At 34.1% G+C, this 21,650-nt stretch overlaps 5 protein-coding genes across 16 annotated transcripts; 2 read left to right on the plus strand and 3 right to left on the minus strand.

Moving 5' to 3' along the window:
* Nucleotides 1–1,147: 1,147 nt before the first annotated feature.
* On the plus strand, nucleotides 1,148–7,973 carry LOC105280281 (A disintegrin and metalloproteinase with thrombospondin motifs 1). 2 transcript variants are annotated; one of them, XM_026975224.1, is made up of 14 exons: nucleotides 1,148–4,295; nucleotides 4,475–4,686; nucleotides 4,761–4,850; nucleotides 4,973–5,159; nucleotides 5,277–5,361; nucleotides 5,515–5,644; nucleotides 5,725–5,879; nucleotides 5,958–6,010; nucleotides 6,090–6,216; nucleotides 6,439–6,585; nucleotides 6,718–6,844; nucleotides 6,993–7,100; nucleotides 7,246–7,471; nucleotides 7,730–7,973. In XM_026975224.1, the coding sequence occupies exons 1-13, from the start codon at nucleotides 4,247–4,249 to the stop codon at nucleotides 7,459–7,461; spliced, it is 1,686 nt and encodes a 561-aa protein (XP_026831025.1). In that variant the 5' UTR covers nucleotides 1,148–4,246; the 3' UTR covers nucleotides 7,462–7,471; nucleotides 7,730–7,973. The 2 variants fall into 2 exon arrangements, with proteins under 2 accessions (XP_026831025.1, XP_026831024.1); XM_026975223.1 differs by having other exon boundaries at nucleotides 7,246–7,973.
* A 331-nt stretch (nucleotides 7,974–8,304) lies between these two features.
* LOC105280284 (homologous-pairing protein 2 homolog) lies at nucleotides 8,305–9,303 on the minus strand. Its single transcript, XM_011340693.2, has 3 exons — nucleotides 9,161–9,303; nucleotides 8,901–9,076; nucleotides 8,305–8,837 (listed from the first exon to the last, which is right to left on the minus strand). Exons 2-3 carry the CDS (start codon nucleotides 9,069–9,071, stop codon nucleotides 8,385–8,387), a joined length of 624 nt encoding a protein of 207 aa, XP_011338995.1. The 5' UTR covers nucleotides 9,072–9,076; nucleotides 9,161–9,303; the 3' UTR covers nucleotides 8,305–8,384.
* Nucleotides 9,304–9,575: 272 nt separating this feature from the next.
* Nucleotides 9,576–14,031, minus strand: LOC105280285 (ribosome biogenesis protein NOP53). Of its 5 annotated transcripts, none has more exons than XR_894111.3 (5): nucleotides 13,843–14,031; nucleotides 12,953–13,752; nucleotides 12,231–12,760; nucleotides 11,872–12,071; nucleotides 9,576–9,818 (listed from the first exon to the last, which is right to left on the minus strand). XR_894111.3 is itself a non-coding variant. In XM_011340695.3 (4 exons), exons 2-4 carry the CDS (start codon nucleotides 13,730–13,732, stop codon nucleotides 11,957–11,959), a joined length of 1,425 nt encoding a protein of 474 aa, XP_011338997.2. In that variant the 5' UTR covers nucleotides 13,733–13,752; nucleotides 13,843–14,031; the 3' UTR covers nucleotides 11,610–11,956. The 5 variants fall into 5 exon arrangements, 1 of the variants encoding a protein (XP_011338997.2); XR_003407488.1 differs by having other exon boundaries at nucleotides 9,695–9,818; nucleotides 12,953–13,740; XR_003407487.1 differs by having other exon boundaries at nucleotides 9,695–9,818; nucleotides 12,953–13,740; nucleotides 13,825–14,031.
* Nucleotides 14,032–14,271: 240 nt separating this feature from the next.
* LOC105280286 (ADP-ribosylation factor-binding protein GGA1) lies at nucleotides 14,272–18,706 on the plus strand. 7 transcript variants are annotated; one of them, XM_011340705.3, is made up of 12 exons: nucleotides 14,272–14,407; nucleotides 14,602–14,735; nucleotides 14,845–15,005; nucleotides 15,101–15,334; nucleotides 15,486–15,659; nucleotides 15,809–16,028; nucleotides 16,147–16,482; nucleotides 16,630–16,759; nucleotides 16,852–17,210; nucleotides 17,297–17,463; nucleotides 17,706–17,816; nucleotides 17,930–18,706. In XM_011340705.3, the coding sequence occupies exons 2-12, from the start codon at nucleotides 14,699–14,701 to the stop codon at nucleotides 18,020–18,022; spliced, it is 2,022 nt and encodes a 673-aa protein (XP_011339007.1). In that variant the 5' UTR covers nucleotides 14,272–14,407; nucleotides 14,602–14,698; the 3' UTR covers nucleotides 18,023–18,706. The 7 variants fall into 7 exon arrangements, with proteins under 7 accessions (XP_011339007.1, XP_011339001.1, XP_011339003.1 ...); XM_011340699.3 differs by having other exon boundaries at nucleotides 14,341–14,535; XM_011340701.3 differs by having other exon boundaries at nucleotides 14,341–14,502.
* Nucleotides 18,707–19,406: 700 nt separating this feature from the next.
* LOC105280289 (target of rapamycin complex subunit lst8) lies at nucleotides 19,407–21,610 on the minus strand. Its single transcript, XM_011340712.3, has 7 exons — nucleotides 21,351–21,610; nucleotides 21,049–21,201; nucleotides 20,847–20,908; nucleotides 20,625–20,775; nucleotides 20,263–20,465; nucleotides 19,945–20,087; nucleotides 19,407–19,851 (listed from the first exon to the last, which is right to left on the minus strand). Exons 1-7 carry the CDS (start codon nucleotides 21,474–21,476, stop codon nucleotides 19,727–19,729), a joined length of 963 nt encoding a protein of 320 aa, XP_011339014.1. The 5' UTR covers nucleotides 21,477–21,610; the 3' UTR covers nucleotides 19,407–19,726.
* Nucleotides 21,611–21,650: the final 40 nt, after the last annotated feature.

The raw sequence follows: 21,650 nt of genomic DNA on the forward strand, positions 1-21,650 counted from the left end.
CGCCGAAGCGGCCTGGCGGCGGAGGCTCACAATCTTAAACGCGGACTGACGCGACGTACTTAAACGGGGAAAGATACAGCTATACGAGGAGCCGCTCGTATACGAGCTGAGCCGGCACAATGACGAGGGTGCTGTGACCGGGAGGGGGGGGGGGCGCCGCGGATAAAAGGTGCAAGGGTAAAAAAAAGGCGCGGAGTGGTAGGGAAATAGCGTGGGCTTTAGCGGTGATCGTTTTCCGGTTTTCCGTTCTCGCGGGGCACAGTTCTACCTCTGTACCGTGCTATCCTTTTCTTCCTCTCTTTTCCCTCTCTCTCTCTTTCTGGCTACATCGAGCCTCTCTCGAGCGCTCGACTCTGAGCTCCCGTCCCGTCTCGCGCGCGCGAGAGGGAAAGTATTTTATATCACGCTTGGCTTGGCAAGAGAAAGGGGACACGGTTCGCTCCTAATTTCTGCTTTAACTTCGTAAACCTATATATCGCGTTTGTCCGTTGTGCACGTGTAACACGACGCTGCGTTCGAATTGTTCTGCACACTCCTGCTGACCACCGCAGATTTACGTTCCGAAGCGAACTTTGAGATCTTGTCGTGTCGCAGGCATTCTCTATCCTGCAATGCTAAACAAACGTAAAAAGCATTGGACAATACGTCGAGGAAAATACTTCGACTAAGAAATCTACGCTATATGGATGTAATTTCTGTATTCTGAATTATGTAATTGCAAGAAATTGGGATTTTATTGGTGTCGTAACACAAACTCGCAAATTTAATACGTTAATCAGTTAGCTCAAGAGGCAAACAAATACTTGAAAAGTTGTCTACTTTTTGCAATACATTTTCAAGATATGTTTCTTGATATAAAGATTAGACAGCTTGTTAAGAAACATTGTATCTACATAATATTTATACCGAATGCAAGAGAAAAATCATTTGTCAGAGAACGTTACAAAACCGGATCGATGGCTTGTCCGAAATGACTTCCACTAAATCAAAACTATTGCACACACAATACACCAACATAAATAATTTAATGTTTTATACAAAAACGAAAAACACTACAAGAGTCTATTTTCCTAAAAATCTAGGAATTGATATCTATTTTTATAAATAGATTTTAATAAATAAAATATGATGAAACATTCTCGAGACATTCGGAATACATCTCACAACCATTGAATCTCACATCCGTATAAAGAATGAAGAAAAAACTATTAAAGTTACAAATGAGATCAATCTACTTGTATGCATAATTATTCAGATAAAATAACAAGCATAGTCACGCGACTTTCAGTATATTTTACACTCGAATGATTTCTGTATATGGAAACAAAGAATTAAGATTCTTCGAGAGTCGCATAAATTCGTGGCGATGCGACCAAGATTTTAGCGTCGATTCCGCGGTTGGTGGAATCGTCGCGCACAGTAAATTCTTATCCTCACGACGGTGAGAAAACCTAATACGAGGCTTCGACGGAACTGATCGCGCGGGGACGAGGACAAGGCGAACGCTAGTCAATCGGCAGAGAGAAAGAGAGAACGAAAAAAAGAAAGAGAGAGGGAGATACAGCAGCAGTGAGCAAGAGAAGAAATGTGGAGAGGAGGAGATGCAGCAGCGGCTCCTTGGCACAAGTCCGGCTAAAAGTGAAATCGACTATCCACCGGTTTGTATCACAGCCGTTATTATATGTTATCCAAGCTAAGCGAGATGCAGGAAATCCGAGGCCACTGTTACAAGAATTACAGCGCGGAAACGTAACTCGGCGCCAGACTATACTATTCCGGAGCAGCTGCGATTATCGCGACATTGATGGAAAACCAGAGGCAAGCGTTTTGCGCGAACGCGTCAAGGATGGAGGATCAATCAAAGCTTTTGTGAGGTCTACCGATGCGGGGAGACACGGATTCCTCTTTTGCACCTTCCGTCGGATATATTCGACCTAGGAGCGCATGCAAGCATCGCCGTTAAAGTCATCCACGTTAATTACGAAAGTGAAAGTACGCGTTCGTTCGCGATGTTGGATATGAAGTAAAAAGAAATCTCCCAGGGGGGGCTTCTTCTTCGTCTTCTTTCCGCTGCTTTTACGTAATTTGGCTGATCTTGTTATCGTTTTGCATTTTCTGATGAATGACGCGCACGTTCACGTGCCAACACGTGACCGACAGAGGAAGCGTTTTTGCAGAAATCGGGCTATTAATGTAATCAACAGCAAAAATTAGATGCCTGCTCATGTTTCGTTTCGTGTCAGCCGCCGGTAAATTTCGGTAACGAAACCCGGAAACTGTTTTTACCGTTCCCCTGTCTATCACGTCGCAACCAAATTTCTAATAGTCTCACAAGATCAATCGACCGAGATGAGAATTTCGTAAAGAGATTTCACTGTTATACTTGGCGATACCGAAGTGATACTGACGGGTAATACGTAATTTTCTTGCTTGCTTTTTACGTGCCCACATCATTATTCGCAGATACAGCTGAATTGAGCAAACAGATAAGAACTCGATTTTAAAAGCCAGGAATTTCGTTTCTAAAATAATAGAAATGCTTTCAAAATTTTTTGCCGATTTTTCTGTGGACAACTATGCAGCATATACATCACGACAAAAATATTGTGCGTTGATTGTGTGTAAATAATAGTTTTATACATAAGGAATTTTGTAATTGTGTAATCATCCGGCTAGACGGCGTGTTGCTAATAAAGCAGCAGTTTCTACCTTTCACAATGCATAACGGGGATCGTGGCTGCTTGCCTGTGTATGCACCGTTATCGATGAAATACTGTTAAAGACTTGCGGGCTCTGGGTAAAGTTTCGTGACTGTTGGACCCCGAAGGTAATTGGAGTATCTCGACATGACCAATCATAAATAACATCGCAATAATAGATAAACATCAGCACAGATCGACATCAGCTAACAGATCATTGAATTAGTATAATGCAATTTGGGATGCAATGACTAATTTCATACAAAAGTTGTTATATAAATCGAAAATTTTCTCTGTAATCAATAATTATTATTAAAAACGAAATAAAATGAAAGGAAGAGAAAAATAATTTAGTTATTTAAGTAATACAACGTAAAAGATAGAGATGCGGAGGTAGATACAAAGACACGTGTAGCAGAGAAAGGCACATGAATGATAAAGGTGGTGACATCTTGGAGAAAAGCAGTTGCATAAGAGTAAGCATTAGTTTTTTAAGAAATTTTAATGATAGGATCTGTCGTAAGTGAAATCTGCAATAAAGTAGCAGCAGACCATAGTTTGCAGGCGATCGATGATTAATGATACAAAAGCAGACGTTACTACTCCCAACGTGGCGTACCAACGTATGTTGTACATTTTTTATCTTGTACTTGTCAACTGTCGCATATGCAACTGACACGAATTTGCAATTATGAAAAAATATACGCATATGAGCGTATACGAGCTGTGCGTAGCGTATGATAAACGATTTATTTGACAGCGTGTAAACATATCGTACGTCATAACTCGTATAACGAAGCTGGAAGAATTTGGGGAGACCAATGTTCTTCAAGAAAAATAATAATTATTTATATATTCACATTCGTTTCGAGCACCGTTTGTACTTTAATCAAATGCAAATGCTCAGACATCACACGTATCAGAACTTGTTAACAAAATTAATATACGTTTTCTCTATTTTTCTTCCTATTTTCGCAAAGTTACATAATGGCACGTCAATTGCATTATTAATGGCGGTCTCCCAATTTGATCTTTGACAGAATGTTTAATTCACGATCGGACCTTGTGCCTGTGTGTATATCAGCTGTCATACAAGAATTATGAATTTGTATGAATTCTTTCTTGATTATCGCGCTCATACTTCATCACAAATCGTTATATGTACAAGTGTTTCGCCGTATAATTGCGAGCAAAACAAACATTGGCCAGTTAATTTATATTGGAACGCAAAATAGTCCCTTTTTTATTCGAGCTACGAACTCTCTCGCAAAACGTCGGGCAGTCGCAGAATTTGCAAAAATTGAGTTCCCGCGCGAGAGAGATCGCAGTTTGCGATCCATATTATTTTAATTTAATTATAATTTTGTGCAAATTTCGGAAAAAATGTTTTTCATATTTCTCTTATATCTGGCTGGAGTATCATTCGTACAATGCCAGAAGGTAACTTTAGTGCTGAGAATAATATACAATTTTGGTATCAATTTATCAAGAAAGAGTACTATAAAAATGCTAAAAATTAAAAACTATATTTTTAGCTTCACGAGTATATGACGCCGGACGAAGTGATGTCCGTTTTTCATGCTCCGCATCATCTTGGTAAGTCCTAATAGAACTTTTGTTCGAGAAATATCTTTAAAACAATATTTCTATAGTGTAATATCTTTTTCATTTACTTTTTAGTAATATTAAAATTAATAAATGTGTATATTGTCACTGATTGACTGAGAGAGAGAGGAGAGGTGTCTGCAATTTAAAATTAATTTGTTCACTTTTAGTACCTGAGTACGAAGTAGTGCCCGTATTGCATCGTACAAAGAAGCAAGAAGATTCCGATGTATCCGAGGTAAAGGTGAAAGCATTCAATGATGAAGTCAAGTTGTACTTGAATCCTACAGAAGGCATTCTTGCCAGCAAGAATACACCTGTATGGACCGTCAAGTCGAATCCGGAAGCATCCGAAGGATTACAGTACGAACAAGTACTTGGGGTATGTTCGATCTGCAATCAACAAGTACGAGGAATCAAAGATATGAAAAATTCGATCATTACATTTTGTTACAGGCTATGAAATCTTTAGGAGTCGCGCTTCAAGATGTAGACAGTTCAAGCGCAGTTGTAGTCACTCCTACTCCTAATGGTAAAATACATTTGGTAAGGACTTGAAATTCCAACTTATCAGTCATCTAAAAATGTCAAATCAGATATGTTTAAATTTTAATTGTAATAATATAATGTATTATAGTATCTAATTTTATAAACTAATAATGTTGCAGGACGGAATAATTAAAGATGCATATGTTATAAAATCTTTGCCGCAACGAATCTTGCAAAAAGTTCTCTACGGAGGAAAAAAACTTTTCGAACCACTTCACACCAAGAACGTAACGAGCGATGACGAATACGCTTATACACATCATCATGTAGTATACAAAGTACCTCCAAATCCGTTGAAAGATTTCAGTAAGTTGTACAGATATCTATGGAAGAACGTCAAATTTATATTCCTTTCTAAATTCATCGATTTAGATGTATGTGTCCACATACGATAAGAATTTAATTCACATTTTCATTTTATAGAAATTACCGATCCTGATAAAAAAGTAAATGCTCCGAATATTATCTATCCCGAATTATTAGTCGTAGTCGATTACAAAGAGTACAAGTGAGTAAAACAACATATTAAAATGACTAAAGAGTGATGTTTAATAATATTTTAAATAGCATTATTAAAGTTATTAAATTATTGTTACATAAACTCATAGAGATCAAGAGACACAATCACAAATCGTAAAAAACACTTATTATCTTACTGTAGATTACTTGGTGGAAATGTCGAGCAGGCCGTAAAATACATCTTCTCATTTTGGAACGGAGTTGACTTGAGATATCGCTTGCTAACCACACCTAAAATTCGATTCAATATCGTAGGAGTAGTTATAGCTACGGTACGTTCCATTATATATTTTATATACATATTTTTTTTAATTACAATAAAATTATCTCTCTTCATGAAACTTTATCGCAGGACCCGGATGCAACTCCATACCTGGAGAAGAATCGCCATGAAGATTCGGAAAATGCTGTAGATGCAGATCGTGCTCTGCGCGGTATGGCAGACTATTTCTATCGTGAAACCAGATTTCCAACAGATTATTATGATATAGCGATATCTATGACACGGTGAGTATTATATTTTTATTAATTTAATTTTCACTACAAGTGCGAGTGATGAAATAACGATACTGCCCATAATTTCAGATTGGATTTGTGCAATATGCTCACTGAAGATTATTGTGATCTGTCAACTTTGGGTAAGTCTGTTAATATATTCTCATATTCAGTGATAGGAATCAATTCATACTGCGTATAATTAATTATTAATAATTACAGGTTACGCATATGTGGCTGGTGCATGTGACAGAAATGCAACGAAACAATCATCCGAGGCCGTAGGAATTATCGAGGATAACGGTGGATTCGGCGGTATCATCACTGCGGCTCACGAGATCGGTCATTTGTAAGTCGATGTGTACCCGCTCTTTCTACTTTTACCTATTTTAAGTATTTTAACAGACATAAAAGGAAAACTGAAGAATAAATTCATAATTCATGCTTACGCTAATTCTCTATTGTGATAAACGTACAAGCGTAAAAAAGACAAGATACTCTTTTTCACGACATTCAATATCCATTTATTAGCGTCAGAATCGTTTGATAATGAAAAGACGTTTGATTGTAGGATAGGTGCGCGTCACGACGGCAATCCTAACGGAGCCGGAGACTGTCCGGCTCATGAAGGCTTCATTATGACTGGCGGGCTTATGTTGCACGAGAACGGCTTTGAATGGTCCACGTGCAGTATAGACGCGTTCTACAAATTTATCAAGTACGTATTGTGCAATCTCGTACTTGCGTACATAATCTTAAAAATAAGAAACATGTATTCTATTACTTAACTTTCTATTTTTGAGATCATATGCGGAAATTAATATTTACAAATTTGAAAACATTGTTTCAGCGAGGACAGAGCAAAATGTCTTTACAATGAACCTTTATATGGCGACCAATTGCCGCGTGTTTTGCCTGGAAAATTACTGTCTCTGAACGAACAGTGCAAAATGACCTCGGGAACACCAGCTTGTAATGTAAGTGCAACATTAAATGATATTTCATTCATACATGAATAGGGACTAGTGAATAAATTCTCGAGAATTGTGAAACAATTGTACAAATTGGGACAAATTTAAAATGAATTTTATTCTGGAAAAATTTCAAGAAAGTTTCTCATTACAGAAAGATGCTACGGTCTGTACTCGCTTGGAATGTGAATATCCTGGCTTTGAGGGTTATTGCACAGCAGCAGCCCCAGCAGCGGAAGGTTCTCCTTGCGGAGATGGATTGGTGGGTTGCTGCTTTTTGTATTACATATAGAAATTCTTGAAAAACGCAATAAGATATATATCTTATAATAAATTATATCTTTATCTATAAACACAGATATTACTATTAACAAAGCAATTATACTCATTATTTGATATTTTTTTAGTATTGCTTGAATGGCAAATGCGTGTTGGAGGGAATAATAACCAAGGAGCAAGAGAAAAAGAAATCACTCAAAGATTATCTCCCGAGATTAAATATTCAGGAAATCAAGAAAATTACGTGGATGGATTTAGTACGAAAAGTGAGAGAAATGAGAGACAAAGTGAAAGAAAAAGTGAAAGAAAAATTAAAAAATATCTTTGGGCCAAAGAAAACGTGAATGTTGAACTGTAAGTATTACATCAACTGAAATCGCAATAAAAAAACAATTGTACGAATTGATTTGAATTATATTTCAAATCAATTAATCCTCTTTCATTCCTATTACAACTTTCCTCAAGAATTATATCTCAATTATATTACAACTATTCAACCCTAAATATGTAAATGTGTAAATATGAGATTTTTGCTTATGTATTAAAATTTTATAAGAGCAGTTATTCATTTAAAAATTATAAAGTAAATATGTTTCAATCTACATGTTACAGGACACCACACATGCTGGTTACACAGCTACTATTGTGCATCACTGTTGCTTTTATGGAATATTTTTCATATACAAAAATGTAATTTCAATGATATTCTGTTTTGTCACGAACATATTACATCATGTTTCAATATAAACTGTAAAATTCTTTTTACATATAGTTTATATATGCAAAAATACCGAAAAGTTACACGTTGTACCATATGCAAACTTATAAAAAATAAAAAAAATATAAATATTCACAATACAAATGTTCACTATCTACTCTATAATGTACAATTTACACACTTCATATTATATGATAATAATATGCATTAGTGATTTGAGCTTATTTTCTGTTTAATTCTATACAACTACTTTTTAACATAAAAGTTTTGTATAAATGAACAATATACCTGAATACCTATTTAAAGGTTTATAAACGAGAATGTACACTTAATGTGTAAATTAAATGTTAACCATTACACAATGGGACTAAATTAAATGCCTAAACTATTGCTTAAAGAAAACTATCATTGTTATTCATTGTAAATTTTCTAAATTTAAGAGGAGAGGGTCAAAATAAACATCTAATTTTATATAAAGAATATATTAATATATTAAATATGCTAATAAATAATATATTAATTTGAAGAAACAAATTTATTTGTGATTTACTATATACTCATTGACTCTATACCTGCTTCGTCATATAACTGGTCCTTGGTACCAGGATAGTTTTCCAAAATGGTATCTATTATCTCAGTGCATATTCTTTTCCTTTTGAAATATTCACGCGAGTACTCATCCACCTGCTCTTGGGCCTTTCGTTTTGATTGACGTAAATCTTCAATACGATTTTTTGTCATATTTTGTTCATCTAGCTCATGCTTCAACTTTATTACGCTATCTAGTAAAACAACCTCTTCTTCCTTTGCCTGCTTCAATGAGAGGCTTGACTTCAAACAGATTAAAAGAGCCTCCTGTTCTTTAATGCGATTTATGACTTCTTGATATTTTCTCTCAATATCATAGGCATGCGTCTGTAGTTCTTTGTCGATCCTCACCAATTCGTCAGTGTTACATGTCAAATGTTGAACAGCGCAATATATCTTCTGGTTGCCATAGACCTAAGGATAAGACGAGAATAAGTGATCTTTTTGAAAATCGTTGCATCTTTGCACATATGTTACCTTTACAAACAATTTCCCATCTGTCACAAGTTGGTTCATAACTTGTTGAACCTCAGGTTTGCTATATTTGTATGTATGTAAACTTGTGACTAGGTCGTTCACGCTGTAAGGTCTGTTCTGCGTCTTCATGTATTCAGATATAGTATCGTATATAGCCATCTCTTCATTCATTCAAACTGTGAACGAAAGACACTGTTCACTAACATACGTTTAGTCAACATATATTTTACAGAATTCAATAAATAATACACATGACTTACTCCTTCTTACTGAACTTGTTTTTCTTCACTCACTCAATGTTCGAATTTTGACAGTTTAGTATCAGACTCCGCCTGGTGTCCACTGACAGAATCCGCGAACGCTACGCTTCTCTTCGCTTGTAAAAACTATCGGCAATGCAGTCTGGCTACATATTCTATTGTACGAGATTATTTTATGAATGCGAGTAAAATTTGATAAATTTTGATATTTAAATGTCAAAATTTTAATAATATGCAATGATACCATTTCTAAAGCTAGTTAATCGATCTTTATTTGTATATTGTAATAGGACAAACATCTCAGAAAAGTGTATTGACATGATATAGTATTAGCTCTGATAATATTTTTAATTCTCTACAACTATATACATACATATAACTAAAAATTTGATAATATTTCTAAAATTCTTTTTTCTTTTTTTATTTCATGGTTAAATAAGAGATTCTTATCCTACACCATACTACAAAATAAAAGTCGCGTCCAACTTACCATTGAATTTTACTACTATCTCATTTTTTTGAAAACAGTGGAGCTTGTGGCGGAAATTTTTGAAATTAATTTCGAAGTTGTCTTTCGCCAAACGTCACTTGTTGAAGCCTATATAGAGTGATAACCTGCTTACCAACGTCAGAAGCAGGTTGCCATTCTGCAGGCGCTCTACATTTATGATATATAAATTGCAATAATTGTAAAAAGTGTTACTAACAAATTTAAACCTATACGATTATTGCCTAATGTCTCATCTATTGCAAAACAAATTTGTTACGTAACAGAAAAACATTATTTGAAACTACAAAATATTTTAACAAAACTCGATAATCATTACTTTAGCTCAATGATTACAACCATTACCTAGCGACGACAAATATGGATTTGTACGGAAAAGATCGAGGCAATGTCAGTTTACCGCCACGTCTTCAACCACGCAATTTTGACGAAACCAAATTGAAAGATGTCATCATTAACACGCAAAAATGTTCTTACAACTTAAAAATTGCAGAAATAAATAAAAGAATTCAGAGGTATTTATTAAAGACATTTTTTAGCTAAAATATTTTGATTCTTTAATACTAAACTAAAAATTTAAGATACTCTATATAATAACAATACTAATCTTTCAAACAGATTAGAAGAACGAAATAAAGAATTGAAGGATAATTTAGAAGATACGAATTATTCTATCAAAACTTTGGAAGAAGAGAGGGTACAAGAAATATTCAATTTAAACACACAAGTAGCTTCTCAAGCAGCCAGAATAGACGAATATAAAAAGCAATTGATGACAGTTGAAAAATCAAGAATCGATGATAGGATTGCTCACACTGCAAAAGTCACAAATATTAATGATAAATATAGAAACACAAGGCTCATACTTATTTCGCAGATTAAGCTTTTAAGTAACTGTGTTTTTATATTTTTGTACGATTGTTACATTAAATTGGCGTTAATTATGCAATCTATAAAACTTTTTTATTGCATAATTGATTTATACAAAACATTAGAAATCTTTTTACAATTCGAATTGTGCCACAGACTAAATGTAAGATATTATTTAATTGTATTTTAAATGTGTCAGATTACTTTAGATTTTTTGTAACATGTGTTAAGGTGCTAAAACTAACATTTTGGAAGATTACAAATTAATGCAAGATACACTGAGAAAAAAATTGGACATGCAAAATCAAATGCTAATCCATGAAAGAGAACAAGTGAAAGAAAACTTGGGCTGCATTGAACGCAAGTTCAAGATTGATAGAGAAAAGTATAGCAGATATGACTTCTGTTTCATATTGTTGGGAAAACATTAATATTATTATTTTTGGATATCTAGACTCAAAGAAGATTTATATAATCGCCTCTTGCATCTGGCTGGTGTATTTCAAATTGAAGTAGCTCAACACATGCCGTATACCATATCCAGATTATTATCAAAAAATATAGCTATAAGTAATAACTTGTTAAAATTTACGGAAAGCGCGACTCTTAAAAAACAAGATTGTGATTTACGCAAGTGAGTTATTAATTTATTTAAATATATTTGCACAAATCTGTGAATTTTTACAATATTTAAAGTTTGTCTTTAAAACTTAAAAAACGTTTATGCATTTATGAGTACACAAATGTACATTTATATAAATTCATTAATTATATGTGTAATACACATATGAAATATTTTTTTGTACAAACTGACAATATTTTTTATTTCATAGAAAAGCAATAAAAGAATATAAAAGAAAAATCAAGAATGCGCAGTTAAACGCGAAGAAATCAGCAGTGACTACCAAACTGGAGAAATTTGCGATTGCAATGTTGCATGAAATTCGCAGTAAGGTGAGTATCGATGTATCCAAATTGGACAAACCTGTTCATCTAACGGAAGAACAATACGTAGTAAACAAAGATAAGGCTACCATCGAGGCGCGAAAGTGTGACACTAACGTGAAATACATGGAAATTTTACTTTATTGCGAAAAAGAAAAACTTACCATTGCTAAAAATCGAAAACAATGGATATCTGATCAAATACAAACGCATTTGCAGATGCTCTATGATATTAAATATATGCTAATGAACTTAAAACTGAAAAATAATGACAAGTAAAAAAAGATCAGTATTAATGAAACTGAAATAAAATGATTGAAATAAAAGAAATGTAAGAAATAAATTAGCTCAACTCTGTTTTGATCAATTGTACAGAAAATTAATTTACCTTGATATATCTTTCAACGATAATATATGAATTACATATATACGATTTTGAACGAAATATAAAAATCTTAGAATAGGAAACAGCATTAAGTCTTTCTTGTCTTTGACATCCTGTTTTTCTTGCCTTGTCTCTTGACAATGTCCAGATCTATTTTATGATCTGGTTTCACGAATTTTTTCATCTTTGCCTTTTCCCGTTTCCTAAATCACATAAAGATAAATTAGCAATTAGCATATTAAACAAAGTTTATATAAAAGTAGTTTGTTAATCACTGTATAAATTCAGCAATTAATAAATACTTCTCACGTATATATTATTATTATTTATATATTTTTACATATTTATTTTATTCTACTTACAATTTGATGACGGTCGGTGCGACAATGTTTCTTTGTTGAAGCGATTTGTAGCGATCTTTCAGTAAATTCATGCTGGGTTTACAGTTTCTCAAATTACCAGTTAACTCTTCCATAAGCTGAAAATCAGAATCCATGGGCTCAAATTTTATCCTACCAAGGGTTCTTGGCATAGTAGATTCTCTTTCACATTTCTTCATTCGTTTCTGTCGTAAGAGTTCTTCTTTCTTCTCTTTGGCCTCTATTTGCTTCTGTAAAATGTTCAATTTATAAACATCGGAAAGTTTTTTCTTCTCACATTTCATCAATGCACGCTCGTTAGCCTCTTGCTTCTGTTCTCGTTGTTTTCTTCTTTGCACAAGTGTCTTCTTGATGTTCTTTACAGTTTTATCATTTCCTACTACAGATGAATCTTCTTCTTCTTCTTCTTGGTCCTCTTGAGCAGATTTTGAATTTACTGTGGTTTTATTTATATTTGGTAAACCTTCCGACATTTCTTTCATCATATATTCATCTCGTTTGTTTAACGGAATCTGACAAATAATAATTTAATAAAATATTTTATAAGAAACATCCACAAATCATAAAGAATAAAAATAAAAGTTTTAGCTAGTAAAAGATTTATTAATGAGATTATTGTGCATACAAATAAATTAGAAAATTTATTCTGAAATAATCTAGAAATTAATATATAACTAATTAGTTTAATTAATTTAATGACGTACCTTTTTAAACATTTGAGTTGTGACTCTGTCCAAATGCTTCTCCTGCTTGATAAGCTCCAATTCTTTTTGAGCTATTTCATGCAACAACTCTTGGTGATCAGTATATGATGGGTTATAAGATGTACCTGGATGCGGCGCTTCCACTGCTGGTAAAATGGATGGCTTTTTACCCAAAGATGAGGGTACTTTTCTTTTATTAACTCCTAAATGTTTTATCGTATGCCGAAGACTATCAGAGGACATCCAATCAGTGACTTTTTCTGGCAATAAGTCATTCTTCGTGACTTGCCATGCATCACCTGTAATCTCTCCTCTCTTAGGACGTTTAGCTGCAGCGGCTTTTGCAAGCGCTCTATTTTTCAAAACTACTTTCTCTTTCAATTTAAGAATACCCTTCATTTTTCTCTCCGCTTCGCGTTGCCGTAATACGGAGCTCATACGTTCCTCCTTGGTTCTTACTCGGTTTCTTTTGGAGATTGGATCGGGAACTTTTGTATGTGGTTTTAAAGAAGCAAAGCATCTTGGCTCTTTGCTTTTCAAAGCTAGTCTGGCCTCGCGTTTGGCACTTTTCACAGGCTTAGTCGCACTGGCATTCTTGTCAATGGTAAACAACTCAGAATCTGGTCTCTCAGAGAAAGGAGCGCCCAATCGCTCCTCCAATCTCTTGTTATCAAGAAATGCGTCTACATCGTTAATGTCCACATGTTTTCTCCACGATTTCTTAGTCTTTTTAGAAACTTTGTGTTTCTTGGTTTTTGCAGTATTTATGATATCAACCATCTCTGTCTCTGGAATGAAATCTGCATTTGTACATAAAACGAAATTATGACTTTTGTAACAGCACGTGCACCGGAAAGGTTATGATCACTAACCTACAAAATATTTTTTACCTATATATTTTTCGTTGTTTCTCGTGGATATTTCCTTGCTTCCTACAATTTTCACGTTTGTAACTTGTAATACTTTATTATTATTTCTTTTATTATTATTATATTGAAATGTGGCTGTATGTACAGTGTGGTGCAAAATACAATCAATCTGCTAACGTTTTCAAAGAAATGTCACAATCACGTATGGAAACCACCAATCACAGCACTCCGTGCTTTGATGAACTGCAATGTCCCTAGCGCGATGAGTACTGTGATTAGTCGTGCCTGATCATTTGGACAAATGAGATTCTCTTTTTCTCTCAAAATTCTCAAGGATTCTTCAAAAATTCCCTCAAATTAATCGAAATAACACATACAACTAGACCAAATTGCCAAAGTTACCTACCAGATCATAAAATACCATTTTCATAAATTTCTGTTATCGCTGTACAATGATTGGTAGCGCTCCTCATCACGACTGCTTCTTATCATTGCATGAAATGTAAGACTATCGATATCAATTCAGAGCGATACAGAGCAAGATGGCTCTTGTGGCAGGAACAGCTGTTCTATGCTGAAAAGCCTCGTACGTCAAGTAAATAATAAATTAAATACAATACGGCAGCAGAGTCCGATGTTTCGTATTAATTGTGGCTTACCACTAAGCAAGTAACTTGTGCGTTAATTGCCGAGATTTATTGATGCCAGTATAATGTGAGAACAATTTGTGACATTGACGTTTCATCTAACAGGTGATAATAATTCAACATAATTTTGCAGAAACGTGTAATTTTTACATAAAATGCTGCGGAATCTGCTCTAGCCGCTGTAAGTCTCGACAGGAGTTACATGCAGCAATAAATAATCGCGGTTAAGCATGGATGTGGTGACTACTAGTTTAGAAGCTCTCATACGTAAGCACAATATAAACTGCAAAATTGTTTTACGTTGCTTGCATTTAAATGTGCGACAGTCTAGATATATTTATTAGACATGATCGCCATTGTAACTCATTTTCTGTAGAGAGAGCTACAAATCCACAAAATCAGAAGCCAGATGTAGCAGCTATTGAAGCATTCTGTGTGATGCTCACCAAAGAATCTGAAGGTGTACAGATAGGTACCAAGTTGCTGGCGACGCACATCCAATCGCTTAACGAATCGGAAGCGCTACAGGCTCTTTCGGTATTGTCTTAGAATATCTTTCAATTTTTATCTTTTTCAAACACAATTCTGGAAAAATGAGTTTTGTGAATAAACAGATCATATTACTTCCTTAGCTATTAGATACTTGTATGAAGAGATGTGGTCCATTATTTCACGCTGAAATTGGTAAATTCCGCTTCCTGAATGAGATGATAAAACTAGTCTCGCCTAAATATTTAGGTGGTCGCACAACAGCTAGTGTACGACAAAAAGTCCTCCAACTTCTTTATGCATGGATTAGAGAATATCCTCGCGAAACAAAAATTAAGGAGGCCTACGAAATGCTGAAGAAGCAAGGAGTCATTGAGGTTGTCATTTGTTACATTTATATATGATCTAATAATGGAATTTATAAATATTTCTCTTTTTCTAATGTGATTATATTTATTTGTGTAACTTTTATCATTATATATACGATATTAAAATGATTTAGTAAATTTAATAGAAATATTTTTACAGGAAGATGCAGCATTCATAATGGCTACCAATGAGGAGAGTCAAAAGTCATCCACGATCAAGAATAATATATTCGAAAATGAAGAAATGTCAAGGCATTTGCGCAAGTTACTTCATAGCAAAGATCCTTATGATCTGCAAACTGCAAATCGACTGATCAAAGTTATGGTGAAGGAGGTAAGTGTATCTAACTTAAAAGAAAAATATTTGTAATATAATTTTTAAATTGAAGCTCGGATATCTCGAAATTTAGATTTTTGCTGCTAACGTTTTTTATAAATCTTTGTTTCTTAAAGTCTCTGATTATCAATTGTGTACCTCTATAGGATGAAGAAAGACTGCAATTGAGTTCGCGAAGAAATATGGAATTGGAATCGGTGCACAACAACGTGAAGCTACTATCAGAAATGCTAGATTCATACAATCAGACTGAAACTAGTGCAGAGGATCTCGAATTGATGAAGGAGATACATCAAGCCTGCGAGCGACTAAAACCTCTTTTATTGAGACTCGCCAGCGAGACTCAGGGCAATGTTGAAATGCTCGGTATCTTATCACTTTTCGTTCATCACTGATTTACTTGCAGATTTTTTCACAATTGCTCTCTAGAAAAATATAGTATAAAAAAATTCACTAAACTTTTTAATGTTTAACTGCATTTTAGGTGATGTGTTGGCTGCGAGCGACGAATTAAACCAAGTCGTCGATAAGTACACGTCCATTATTGTCCTTGGACAGTCTCCCAAGTCTCCTGCAACTGAATCCTCGAAAACATGTAACAATGGCCCGTCCTTATTGGATCTGTCGTCCCCTGACAGTGTGCCCTTTGATAATACGTTAAACACGACGCAGAGCACAACATCGACTGACCATCGCTCCGATATGGATGTACTAGGAGACATCTTCAGTGTACTCGAGAAGCCAGTCAAGTCGGACACGAGTCTCTTGATGCCGAACACTATTATGCAACCAATTAATATCTCGCCCGTGAATAAGAAAAGTAAGCACGAATCATGATCAAAATTTGACGCAGGCCTCTTAAACCTACGTAATATCAATCACTTCACATTTGATTATCGTATTTTATTGAATTATTTGTTATATAATTTATATTATTACTTTTTTAAATAGCAATATTTAATTGTAGACGAAATTACCAATGTTGGCGAAGAAAAGATAGATAGTAAAGCAAAGGCGCTGGAAGAACTAAACGAATTGGGAGAAACTTTACTTAAACAAAGCTTATCAGGCACGATGTCGACTGCATCATCACAAGGGTAAATCTATTTATAGATTCTAAATTGAGAAATTCCGATATTTTATCGAAATGATTCCTAGATTAATTAATTAAACATTTTATAATTTGCAGCAAAGCAAATAATAGTATGACAAAAACTCAAGGCACCGGTGATTCTGCTTGGAAACAAAAGTGGTCGCATGATAGTAATAACATAGCACAACACATCGCCAACACAGAACAGTCAGATGCAAAAAAATGTGAAACAAATAGTAATTCTGACACCTCGTCATCCTCGAATTCATTGAAAATGAATACAGTCGCCAATTTGCTGGTTTGCAACAAAAGTATTAATTCAGAAACTACAGACACAAGAATACAGCAGCAGGAAGTGATGCAGTCACATAATAATGCATCGAAGATAGCAGATGTTGAGCCTGAAATCAAACCACTGACCGATATCACCATTAAACTCGAAGATATTAAACCAGGTTATTATGTTACATATACATATTATAGTTTCCTGCATTTTTCTCCTACGTTTTATTTTAAGAATCTAATGCCAATCACTTTGTAGGCATAAATCCACCTCTAACAGTAATCGAGGAAAGAAATGGTATCACTGTGGTGCTCCATTTTGCTCAGGATAGCCCTAGGCCGGATGTATCCGTAGTAGTAATCACTACAATGAGCAAAAACGCAAAACCACTTAGTAATTATTTATTTCAAGCAGTTGTACCCAAGGCAAGTGCCTAATGACCTAAAATTTGCTTTAGATATATTCTACATAGAAATTCGGAGATAAAAAATTTTAAAGATCAAAGATAAGCTTAATGTTCAAAAATGCAAAAATTAAAGAAATGACGATATCTTAAACGCGAGAGATCTTAAAAGTCAGAGATTTATAAATCGTAAAACTGAAGTACGTATAGAATTAAATAAACATTTTTATAACTTTTAACATTTTTGAATGTATGCACGAACAGAATTGCAAGTGCAGATTGCAGGCACCGTCTGGAACAAAGTTACCAGCACATAATCCGTTTCTCCCACCATCTGCAATCACGCAAATTATGCTGATTGCCAATCCTCTCAAGGTAACACACATGATAGTGATCTCTTTCATTTGTGAAATGATACAATTTAAATAAATAATTAACTAAACGTTACAATATTAACACATCTTCTCATGGAAAATTAATAATTTTAGGGACCCGTGTCTTTGAAATTTATGTTAAGCTACACAATGGACGACGAAACGTTTACAGAGATGAGTGAAGTGGACAGACTACCTCATCTATGAGGCCCAGTACACTCCTGCTGTGACCTCGATGTAATATTATATCCATACTCGTCATCGTGTACTCAGCAGGCCAAAACTAATATAGGAATATTCCAATTATTGCGACCCAGTTATTTGAGAATACGTGCATTGATAAAATTGTTGGACATGCTTTACACTACTTTAAATTCAGTATGCATAACAATCTGAAATTCATCTGATCCGAGGAATATCTTAGTTGTAAATTCTGCATGGATTATTCTCAGTGAATGGAAGGAAAAAAAATGTGAAAGACAAGAGATATATTAAACATCTCATGTAAAAGAAAACATGTTGTAGGAAACAGTTTAATATGTCAAAACTATCATAAGTAGAAACGATGAAATGAGTCTCGATTGTGAGTGATATGTAAATTCTAAGTGATGATGTTGTTTTTATTAATTTACTATAGTTTTATTCAGTTATAACTATGATTTTTAAAGATCGCATCCATTAATGATTCAGATCAAATTCACTATCTTATTTATACGAACAATGCAAGTACGATTAAAGTCACGATTAAAATGCGATTAGAACATCACTTTGTGAAATTTATTATATCAAAATAGTTATATTCAGAATATGATACAGTACTTAATCGTGCATAAGATCATCTTATGTATTTGTATTCACATAATTAGTAACAGTATAATAAATATCATAAAGTGAGCCGCGTTTTTTCCTTGTAAATCGTGCATCCTCGAGTTGAATTAGTGAAACAAATGTTAAAGTGAAAATTGTTTTAGGCCTTGTGTCCACGATGCTAGAAATGATCCGAGAAATGTGTAGCCAATCAACTTGCACTTTTACTGAAAAGCTGCAAGTTGATTGGCTACATATTTCTCGGACCGATTTCTAGCATCGTGGACACAAGGCTTTAGACTTATCTTCGAAAACTTGGCAAGATTATTATGTAGAAAATGAAACATAAAACCGTCAAGAGAGAGCCATAAAGATATTTATTATGCATTCTTTAGTTTGCATCAGCAAAGATGAACGGTTTCACATTGTTATGGATTATATTCGTTTCTTGTTAACTAAAATCGCTATTCCAGTATTTTGTTCATTCGTATACTTAAAAGTTTATCATACCTACGTAGTTGTATGCTGCTTTGTGATATATGCTTTAATAAGTGTAAACCTATTTTAAGACTGCAAATTTAATAAACCAAATAAAAGAGGGTAAAATAAGAACCATTACATCTATATAAAGTACAAACACTCTGCAGTTAATATTTTAATATCTAAACCAGTTTAATTATTAAATTATTATCACATTGAGCTTTATATACATTTGTAAAACATTTTTGTACATGTTTGGAAAAATCTTATAAATATTTCTACAATTATCTTTCCCATTTTTTTTCTCTTTTAAATATATTTTTCTATTCTTCTATTTGTTTTCTTCAATATGTGTGATATTAAATAGTACATTTCACTAATGCATTATCTGAATAAATTTTATTACATCTAATTCAGCAACAAAATTATCCGTAAATTCAATTGAAAAATTGAATTGAAAGAAAAAAATCATCGAAGGAAAAACAGAAAAATGCAGATAATATATTAAAAAATAACACTAAAAAATGAACATTACTCAGTCATTTATATAAAACAATTAATTTCTTGTATAAATTCCTAATTTTATACAAAAACAGAAAAGATATTGCACCATCCACTTTATGTTTAGCTGATGGGAATTATTTCGTCGCGGAAAGCGATGGCTGTGATGGCTTTCTGGTGTCCTTGATATTCTCGTTCGATTAATCCTGTGGAAGCATTCCATAAACGCGCAACTCCATCCGAAGAAGCTGTGAATGTCAAATAAAGTAAAATAACAAAATGTTTAACGAATTATAAACCGGAAAATTGATTGAGGGATGCTAAAAATACGCGGTACTTACCAGTAAATATATACTGAGAGTCTGCGCTGAATGCTGCATCCCAGACCCAGCGTTTAGCATCATGTTGAAGAACTTGTATTTCAGAAAAGTCGGTTGTTCTCCACACTCGAGCGGTCTGATCCGCTGAAGTCGTTACCAGCAGCCTTAACAAATTAATTTGAACGTAAATCTTGCTTGGAAAAAATGTTAAAGATGTAGTTTTATCATTTACTAGTGTATTTCAGCAAACTGAAATGGAGTTGCACGTACAAAATACAAATCAAAATACAAATGATGAAGAAACTCCTAAAATAAAAAATAAAATTGACATGCACTCACGTAGAATCAGGACTAAATTTGCAGCGAAGAGCATAACGCTTATGAGCTAAAAGTTTGTGACGAGGATTGAGTCTTGTTGGCTCGTCTCCTGTGCCACCTGTAAGTGTCCAAATGTAGCAATGTCCTTTGTTATTCACAGCTGCCATGTAAGTACCATCTTGATCTACTGAAATATCCTGAATGGATGATTCAGCTTCAGGGATCTGCGACAAAAGCATTTACAAGTAGCAAATTGTTATTGCTCACGAATCTTGTCTAATCTTTATCAATTCTTTTTTCCTATTGCTGATGAATTTTGTATTATTATTTAAAAGTTTTGAGAATAGTTAACATTTTTAAACGTAAGAATATGGACGACATACTAGCTGCTCGTTGTGGTCGGAACGAAGATCCCAGAGATGTATAACCCCACTTTGATCTCCAACAATTAGTTCAGCTTGATTGGGATGTAAACAAACGGAATTTACTGGGGCAGACACTTGAAATATCCTTTGACACTGGAAACTGCTGGATCTGTCATCAAATTATTTATTAATTAGAAAATATGGATCATGCATTCTTGTTCCTGTGATTTATATTGATACCTCAGATCCCATACTCTTGCCGAACAATCTTCTCCCCCTGTGTACATCCATTTTCCTTCTTCCTATTTATAAGAAACATTGCACATATACATTATTACAGAATTTGAAACTAAAATATTTCTAATTTAAGTTAGCTCAAACTTGATAATGTATATCTTAAATTAAAAGAATATTGCAATAGTATGTAATATTGATGTTACACCTGAAAACCTAGGCTCGTAATATTCTTTGTTACTCCTTCATAATTGATGACTGGATTAGGATTGTTCGAGGCCAAATCATACATTCGTATATGCTGATATCCAGCAGCGGCAACAACATATTTATCTGGTGTAATGTCCAATGCATTGACTTGCTATGAAACTTGTTAAGAAAGCTTACAGAAAAAGTTGTGGAAAGTTTCTTACTGACTAATGATTGAAAAGTTTTATAACATCAAAATATTATTCACGAAAATCATGGGACGATAGACGAGATATCATTTCGCAACTCATCAAAGGATACAGAATCCGTATGTTGACAGGTACGTTGACAAACACCCGTGTGCGGTTGCCATATCTTAATAGTATGATCATAACCTCCTGTGACAAAAATCACCTGTTCGCTGCTAATTACATCGTCCGTAGCCATTGCTAATTAACTTATCAATTCTTCAGATTCAGAAGACTTAACTGCACGAGTACGCTTCTAATGAGAAAACTCCAGACAGAAATGGATTAGATTAGAGGACATTAGAGAAATAATTTTTGATTTTTCAGAGTAACAAACATAAAAATCGCAGAAGTCACTAAAGTGAAAAGTTCA

The sequence above is a fragment of the Ooceraea biroi genome, chromosome 1 (assembly GCF_003672135.1).
Source record: "Ooceraea biroi isolate clonal line C1 chromosome 1, Obir_v5.4, whole genome shotgun sequence".
Taxonomy (NCBI): domain Eukaryota; kingdom Metazoa; phylum Arthropoda; class Insecta; order Hymenoptera; family Formicidae; genus Ooceraea; species Ooceraea biroi.

Excerpts from the sequence above, each read along its gene's own strand:
- LOC105280289 (XM_011340712.3), bottom strand. The coding sequence starts at position 21,476 with ATGGCTACGGACGATGTAATTAGCAGCGAACAGGTGATTTTTGTCACA. Across the intron at positions 20,466-20,624 it reads CCGACCACAACGAGCAGCTA|ATCCCTGAAGCTGAATCATC; the intron begins GTATGTCGTCCA and ends CTTTTGTCGCAG. Across the intron at positions 20,088-20,262 it reads AAATTTAGTCCTGATTCTAC|GCTGCTGGTAACGACTTCAG; the intron begins GTGAGTGCATGT and ends TAATTTGTTAAG.
- LOC105280286 (XM_011340705.3), top strand. The coding sequence starts at position 14,699 with ATGGATGTGGTGACTACTAGTTTAGAAGCTCTCATAC. Across the intron at positions 16,029-16,146 it reads GGGCAATGTTGAAATGCTCG|GTGATGTGTTGGCTGCGAGC; the intron begins GTATCTTATCAC and ends ACTGCATTTTAG. Across the intron at positions 16,760-16,851 it reads TCGACTGCATCATCACAAGG|CAAAGCAAATAATAGTATGA; the intron begins GTAAATCTATTT and ends TATAATTTGCAG.
- LOC105280284 (XM_011340693.2), bottom strand. The coding sequence starts at position 9,071 with ATGAATGAAGAGATGGCTATATACGATACTATATCTGAATACATGAAG. Across the intron at positions 8,838-8,900 it reads ATGGGAAATTGTTTGTAAAG|GTCTATGGCAACCAGAAGAT; the intron begins GTAACATATGTG and ends TCTTATCCTTAG.
- LOC105280281 (XM_026975223.1), top strand. The coding sequence starts at position 4,247 with ATGACGCCGGACGAAGTGATGTCCGTTTTTCATGCTCCGCATCATCTT. Across the intron at positions 5,160-5,276 it reads AAATCCGTTGAAAGATTTCA|AAATTACCGATCCTGATAAA; the intron begins GTAAGTTGTACA and ends TTCATTTTATAG. Across the intron at positions 7,101-7,245 it reads CTCCTTGCGGAGATGGATTG|TATTGCTTGAATGGCAAATG; the intron begins GTGGGTTGCTGC and ends ATATTTTTTTAG.
- LOC105280285 (XM_011340695.3), bottom strand. The coding sequence starts at position 13,732 with ATGGTTGATATCATAAATACTGCAAAAACCAAGAAACACAAAGTTTCT. Across the intron at positions 12,761-12,952 it reads CAACTCAAATGTTTAAAAAG|ATTCCGTTAAACAAACGAGA; the intron begins GTACGTCATTAA and ends ATTATTTGTCAG. Across the intron at positions 12,072-12,230 it reads GCACCGACCGTCATCAAATT|GAAACGGGAAAAGGCAAAGA; the intron begins GTAAGTAGAATA and ends TATGTGATTTAG.